Source organism: Limulus polyphemus, unplaced genomic scaffold, assembly GCF_000517525.1.
Source record: "Limulus polyphemus unplaced genomic scaffold, Limulus_polyphemus-2.1.2 Scaffold647, whole genome shotgun sequence".
Taxonomy (NCBI): Eukaryota; Metazoa; Arthropoda; class Merostomata; order Xiphosura; family Limulidae; genus Limulus; species Limulus polyphemus.
The window spans coordinates 14,810-23,017 of NW_013666257.1; the positions used below are offsets into that span (position 1 = coordinate 14,810).

Sequence of the window (8,208 nt, forward strand, 5' to 3'; positions counted from 1 at the left end):
TAGTAAGTACAAGCATATCTATCATTCTTAAAATTTTGTTTTAAATTAGCACATAAATATAAGTATGCAATATAATTTTTTAAAGTGACATCTTTTGGTGTAGCTAAAATGTTTTTATTTTTTGAACTAGTATCCACATCAGTCCTAAAAACCCATCTCTAAAGCTAGTCTCATGTATAAAAACATAAATAATATAATTTTTATTACAACATGTAACTTTAGCCTTACATTTGAGCTTGTCGTGAATTTTAAACAAGTTATTCATTTCCATTTTAATTACACAAAAGAAGCAGTGTAGAATGGAGTGTAAACAAATATAAACTTCACACAACTCAGGCATTCTAAATGTCTACAGAGTGACAATAAGTGATAAATTAAAATTATGCAATTAAACAGTGAGGAATTTCAAAAAGTTCTAATGCTGGATTTAACAACGTAGTAAAGAAGTTTAAATGAGATTTAGTATATTGATGTTGATTACATTTTCACTGAAGTGATACAATAGAAATACATTGTATAAAACATTGCAAATACATAGTATGAGTGGTTTAGACTCAGTGACTGTAAATAATGCCTGAGCTGAAAGTAATTTAATTTTATACTAAGCTTTTGAGAGATATGAGATATTATTATAAATCAGTTTATGAAATTTGTGTTGTATACTTAACCATGACCAAATAGAATGCCTTTGGGCAGACTAGGATAGCAGAAAAAAAACAATCTAATTGGCTGAATAGGGCTGATTAGAGTGTTAAATATTTTTCCTATTTTACCTTGTCATTCAATGTGTATTTCTGTACTTTTTATCCTAAAACCATAGTTATATTTTCATTTCTTCTTTACATCAATCTCCCAAATGGAGCTTCTAGCTTTCTGGAGATTCCTGGCTTATTTTTAAATATTATGGAAAATCCGTATGATGTCTGTAAAGAAAATAAGGAACATGTGAATGGTGGGATAGATCTAAACGAAGTGTGACAAATATTAATATTTCAACGGAGAATTACCTTACCTTTTGATCAGTATTGAAATAGTAATCGCAAGTCATTATTTTGTGGTGTGTTTATCTGAATTAATATCAAGATTATGCACATCTCAAGAATGATATAATCAAGAATTGTTGTTTTCAATTAAATAACTTTATTTAATGTTAGACACGCATTGCACATACATATTTACAGTTGTGTCTTTCTTTAAAAAAAATTCACATTTGTCAGTTGATAAAATGGAATTTACATAGATGTACACATTTTTGGTGTGGACCAGTTAAACCTGAAAAGGACCATTTAGAATCTCTGGAAGACCAGTTAGAAATTGTGCAAATTTCTGATCTTGGTGTAAATGTATATGAATGTGTGACTATGGAATGAAGTGTTGACTGGGTGTACAGGATTTCTCATCTATATCATCCACCAGACTTGCTGGAGCTGTGAAACATTACCTAGACCTTCAGCCAATGTCTCAAAGAGGACGTGCAACAATGTTGTAAAGCAGTGTTGGCCAATTTTGGTGGATGTAAACATTGTGAAAACACATTGTTCATATTCCTGGGCTATATTGTTGCCACAGCCACTTTAAATCTAGGGGATGTAGCATGTCATCTTGTTATTGCAACCACTTCCAAACTAGGGGGATATAAAATGTTGTGTTGCTGTTGCAGCCAATTCCAAACTAGGGGGATGTAAGATGTCATGTTGTTGTTGCTGCCTGTCCTAAGCTAGGGAGTGTAATATGTTATGTTGTTGCTGCTGCCTATCTTAAACTAGAGGCGTGTAACATTTTATGTTGTTTCTGCTGTCTGTCTTAAATTAGGGGGTATAACATGTTATGTTGTTGCTGCTGCCAGTCTTAAGTTACGGGGGTATAACATGTTATGTTGTTGCTGCTGCCTGTCTTAAGTTAGGGGGTGTGACATGTCATATTGTTGCTGCTGCCAATCTTAAGCTAGGGTGTGTGTAATGTGTCATATTGTTGCTGCTGCCCATCTTAAGCTAGGGGGGGTATAACATGTTATGTTGTTGCTTCTACCTGTCTTAAGTTAGGGGGTGTAACGTGTCATATTGTTGCTGCTGTCTATCTTAAGTTAGGGGGGGTATAACATGTTATGTTGTGAACATAAATTTATTATAGGTACCATTATCAGGAAGAGTAGATTTTCTTTAAACCTAATTTTTTGCTATATTGTTTGATCTTAAACTTTTCATGCTCTGTCCTCTGTTATTAGGAGATTAATTGTTTTGGAAGAAACTTTGTGAAATAATATGATTGTTTGTTTTTGATTTTTCACTTGTGCATTGTTTCATTTTAGCACTGAGAAGGACTTTGTTGAGAGCCCACAAACAGGTGTGGGCTTGGCAAGATGAATGGTTAGGAATGACAATAGAGGATATACGATCGGTGGAAAAGGAAACACAACTATACCTTGCTAGGACTATGTCTATAGCAAATAGACAGAATTCATTAGAACAAGAATTTCATGACTGCTGTCAATCACAGAATGAAAAGGCAGAGTCATGTGATATTAACTTAGTCTCATCAAATAATCCATCAAAATCTCTAGATAAGCCTTGCAACTTGATCAAACAAAAAACTGATGATAGATTATCATTTGACTATAAGAACACAGCTAAACACCTGACTGAAGATTTTTCTGAAGAAAAACAAATTACAGAAAGGTTGAGTCAGGAAGTGGATGTTCTTGAAATTAACAGGAAAGATTGTGAAGGAATATGTTCTCAAAATGGGTTAGATCTTTCTGAATATTCTGCAGGTAAAGTGTTAAAATTTTCTATTCTTATATCTATATTGCCAGTTGTGCTAGTTGGACTCTTACAACAGATTATTGTTATTTGTTTTAAAAATTATCAGTAAATATTTCTCAAAAAACATCTAATAAACGTACACTTTGTTTTTAAGTTATTTTCCACATGTCTTTGTTTTTTTTCTTGATTGTAATTTTATTTTGTGAAGATCTATGCTGTAGGGCTATAGTCAAGATCCACGGTCATCAGATAGAGCAACTGACCGGATGTGGCAACATGAATTGTAACGGCATGTTGATGCTCCGAAATTATAGTAATAATACATACTCATCCTTTTAATTCACCTTTATCCAGCATATTTTCATTGATCTGTTCTGCGTGATTCCAAAAACCAGAACTGGAACAGTAAGAGTCCAATAAAGTGTAAAAAAGTCTCACTAGCTGTTAGAGATTTCATACATGCCACATGAACAGGTACAATAATGTATCAGTAACAGAGAAAGCAACAAGTACATATTGTGAATATTATTTAATATATGAATTATTTGTGAATATAGAAAACAATTATAAGCAAACAAAGACATCTATTTACGATTTGAATTCACATTATTTCTAGTGGTATACTACTTACACTAATAAAGGTTCTACTTTGTGGGTTCTTTTAAATAAATTTAACCTTGAGAAAATTTAGTTTAACGCGTTTGTTTCTGTATTTACAAGTTATCTAGGTACAGTACATGTATATGCTCAATTATCATGCATTATTTTCTGATAGATTCAATAATACAATAACAACTTTTACAATAGGCAAGTTCTGAATGTAATAATTACAATGTCTCGATCTCTGATATCGAGTTATTATCGGGTAAGAGCTATATTCAGAAAGTTGCAATATTGTATTTTTGGACTAATTATTAGTTCCTCACTAAACATTCATCTTCTATCAAATGTTCAGCTGAGATGGTTTGATTAAATTGTGGCATTAGTTTTTCTGTTCATCCCTTGCATTTGTTAGATAAGAAAGATCAGTTGTTATAGAACCATTCGCTTGTTAGACATAAACTGATCAAATTTTGAACTATTTAGTGGTGAAGTCAGTCAGTGAGTAAATTTATAATTCTTGATGTTTCTTGTGAAGGTGTACTATCTTTAAACATTTGTCTTTAAATATTGTGGAATAAAGTTATCTATACGTTAGAGTACCATATCTGAATGAAATGTCTTTATATTGATAAGTTTTTAATTCAAACAATTTGTGTCGTGTAGGAAATTTATAATCGTACTGATTTGAGATATATCTAATATTTTTTTAAATAGTACATTCAGACTTGCTTATCATTTTATAAGTGGATGAAAAAGAAACCTATCTTGCTAATTCATAAAATGCTGTTATATTTACTATTAATATATTGTAAGAACTGATTGGTTTATCTGAATGTCACCAACGTATCTAGAACAACCGTCAACTTTATATAGGTCAACCAAGCTCTTTACTTTAACAATACACACAACCAAATTTCTATCACTTACTTTCATGCCATTCGTTTTACTTGTGGGATCCACGTGTTATAGCTTGACAGTTAACTTGATTAATTAAAATTAAATCAATTGATGTTGTGCACATAATTAACTAGTGATTCCAATTATTACTGTTTTTGAATATTCCAACTATCTTGTAATAAAAAATATGATTAGATTGAATAATGTAATGAAAATAATCAACTAAACAAAATTGTTTCCAGTTATTCCAATTATCCATGTAATTGAAATAGTGCCATTATGTTTGTTTGTTGTTAAATGCAATGCTACAAAATAAACTATCTGTACTCCACCAACTGCAGTTATCAAAACCCAATTTTTAGAATTATATACGCAAACATCTATAGATATTTGTGTTTTTTATTTTGGCCATCTCATGTAAGAATAAGGGATTGATTGAACCCGACAACTGGTTAGCAGAGTCCTCTAATTTCCCAACTCTACTACATATTACATCATCATCATACTGAGTAATTTTATGTTTTTTTGTCTGTTACAACACTCAGCGTAAAGAAATGATCATAAACGTTCTTTTGAAATCACTCATTTTCTAAGTTGGTTATTCAGCAGTATTTAGTGGCATTAATTACAATGTTGATGATATTTTTGTTCACATTTTTTGTGTGACTCATTTGTTGTTAAGAATTCTGTAACCAACAAAGTCATGGACTCGCAAAGAATTTGGTGTGTTGGTCAGAAGAATGTGGTTAGAAAGTCTGTGAGCTTCATCATTAAGTTTAGAGTTACATATTACTTAACAAAATTGGTTTACCTGTATTACTCGTGTGTAATAACAATATTTAATTTATCAGTGTTTGTATGTTTTAACAGTTTATCCAGATGCTGTAAAACATGGTTTGAAACAAAATTATATCAGTCCACATAGAAGGTATTAAAATACTTTTGGTAGAAGATTGTGCTTGATTTTATTACTTTATGTTTTCCTAGAGCACTGTTTATCCACAGTTGAAAGTAAAAGAAAGAAAGACTCCTACCCTAACTCAAATGAAGAATTTTTTGATGCAGAAGGTGGGTAACTGTTTACATTTCATAGATCTGAATCAGGACATTTAGCTAAAATTGTGTGAATTATAACATTTAAGTAGTACTGTCTTATATATATTAATGGTTCTTTTGAGTTTTTTTTTTACTAATCCTGGATTCCTCTTGAACATGAAAAGCTGTATGATTTTTAGCAAGTGAATTTCTCTTAGGACTAGTCATTTAAGAAATAATCAAATCATTCATGTGTGTGTGTGTTGAGATACAAGATGTTTTATAATGTGTTATTTGGTATGATTTAAAAGCTGTAAATGTTCTTTGTCAGAGTATAATTTCTTTGTTTATGTATTGGTCTATAATACAAAGTTTCATGTAGCAAAAAAAAGTGTTTATTTTTATCATTTCTTTCTCCATTTTTCAGATGTGCTCCATTTACCCCCCCCCCCCACAGTAACACAGCAATATGTCTGCGGACTTAAAACATTAGAAACCTGGTTTCGATACACATAGTGGGCACAGCACAGATAACCCATTGTGAAGTTTTGAGCTTAACTAAATCAAACACATTTAAAAACTTCTTGACTCTAGAGAATAACATTTCAAATTCACATTTAACTTTTTTATCTCTCGGATTGCCTGTGTGATCCAAATATTATGTTATGTTTGGGTAATTTTACATTTTTGCTTATTACAAATCATAAGTATACTAGTTAATAAAATAAAAGTTTGTAAACTGAATATTAAATACTCATATTTATGATGTCCAAAGAAAAAAAAGTAAAGTTTGACTCTCCTTTTTTTTTCAGGTTCGTGGTGAATCTTTTTCCGTTCATCTTGCTGATCAATAAGTTTATCCAGAATACTGATTTCCAATTATAGTTTTCTGACTTTTAACTATCAATAATATCTTGGCAATAAAAGGTGATTTGATATACTTCTTATTCACTGCCAGACCTGATTCATCAAGGTTTTGGATTCAAAGTTCCCCACTTTACCAGTGGTGGTGTATTAGTTTCAAAATGTCCAGGTAAAATTTACTTAAAGTACAGTTAGAATGGTCAGAGTTGTGATTGTTTTAATATGTATATATCTGTGTGTAGCTATTAAATAATTAATATATTGTTTTTTATTATTGTAAACCCGACTGAGAAATTTTCTTATATTGTAAAGATAAATATGTATGTGCAATATTTTGTCCATGCACTAAAAACGTAATGATGTACACTTTATTTCAGAAACAAAAAAAATTGAAAGTTTATCAACAAGCCAGATTTAGTGTAGTACTTTATAATAGAAAAGTACGTGAGCACTAACGTTTATAAATCTTAAAACAGGAAAGATATAGTGTAGTACTCTATAACAGAAAGGTGTGTGAGCACTAACCTTTATAAATCCAAATATAATGTTGTAAAACTTTAGGAATGTATGTTGTAATGCAAAAAATAGTTTTCACCTAATATCGTACTATAAAGAAAAAGAAATGTTGGTAAGATTTAGAACTAAGTTATGATTAAAATCTTGTTTGACTGCAGCTGTTTTTAACTGGTATTTCTCTTAATTAGTCTAACGGATTTTGTATTAGTGATATTGAGCCTTCCAAGTTTTGTCATATGGCAAGCACAGATGTTTTGTGCACAAAAGGACATGCTTATTAGGATTATCGTATAAAAAGGCTGTAGTGTTTCTCTGTATGTTTTATGTAATACTGTGCCAGTGTCTAATGCTTTTCAACTCTGTAATAACATAATCTTGATTATATTTTATGGAAAGTTCACTAAAGTAAACTTATTTCAAGAGTTGAAAAACTTTTTTTCTGTAAGGTTGGCTCAATTTTATCGCATTACATGTAACCAATATAATCATAAAAGGTACAGAAGTTCAATTCGTTATACAAACGAACTGATTATGTTTTGAAGAAGTTACTTTTTAACATGCTTAAACTTATCATTTATAGATAATTGTTATCGTAGCTTAGTATTTTCATACCAGTTCTGAAGATCTTGGAACACACATTAACTTCTAGTATATCAATTCATCTCATAACTGTTACTAGTTACAAACAATGTTCCCTCTAATTTTTCTTTGTACTGAGCACTACTTTTCTGTCGGTAAGTAGTTTTGGTTTCTGTAATTTCCAAAAGCCGTTCGTCTTTAAAACCACTTTTTTTTAGAAGATTTCGATGCTTATATTCCTGCCTAACATTTTGACAAGGTATTGTTCAAGTTATAGTACTGCGTCTTCTGCACTATTATCAACTAATTCGTGAGTGGCCTGTTATTTTCAATATGTAGTACCCACAAGCTTTTACTTAAGTCAGAGTTGAAATGTGATTGCAAAGTCTTTAGAGTTACATCACTTTATTGAGTAAACTAACAAAAAATATTAGTCCCAGAGTATTCTAAGTACAGGCTTTTAGTTTTTAAATTTTAGGCTAAAAATTATAATAAGTTACACTTCAAGTATTGAATAACAGCAGTTAAAGTACAAAAATCCTAGTCCCAGCATCTGGCCAAAGATTGGTGTATGAAAATTCAATATCTGAATTATAAGCTACAGGAGCTTTCACAAAACTTATTTTTCCAACTGTATGTTTTATTTACTTTAATTTAACATTAAAAATTATTGTTTACAAAATAATATGAGTACTGCTGTTACTTTTATTAGTATATAAAACATCTTGTTGATTTTAATGTGTGAGATTCTTTAAACTCCTGTCCAAGAGACAACAGTAATACATATTAACCTTTAACCTGGAAGGTAATGTTAGCTGGAACACAATTTTGTATCACTTCATCAAACTTGATATTTTAAAGTGGAAATTACAGCAAGACTTTTTCATTTCTGGCACTTATACTAAGATACAGTATTGATACCAATGTGTATTTTAGTTATTGCCATCAGATG

At 30.7% G+C, this 8,208-nt stretch overlaps 1 protein-coding gene across 1 annotated transcript in view; it reads left to right on the forward strand.

Moving 5' to 3' along the window:
- LOC106459679 (protein retinal degeneration B-like) overlaps window positions 1-6,738 on the forward strand; it is an 18,911-nt gene extending 12,173 nt beyond the window's left edge. The window contains exons 6-8 of the mRNA XM_013919320.2: window positions 2,309-2,770; window positions 5,250-5,330; window positions 6,110-6,738. Coding sequence (XP_013774774.1) covers window positions 2,309-2,770; window positions 5,250-5,330; window positions 6,110-6,120 — 554 coding nt within the window. The 3' untranslated portion in view covers window positions 6,121-6,738. The remainder of the gene's footprint in view (window positions 1-2,308; window positions 2,771-5,249; window positions 5,331-6,109) is intronic.
- Window positions 6,739-8,208: the final 1,470 nt, after the last annotated feature.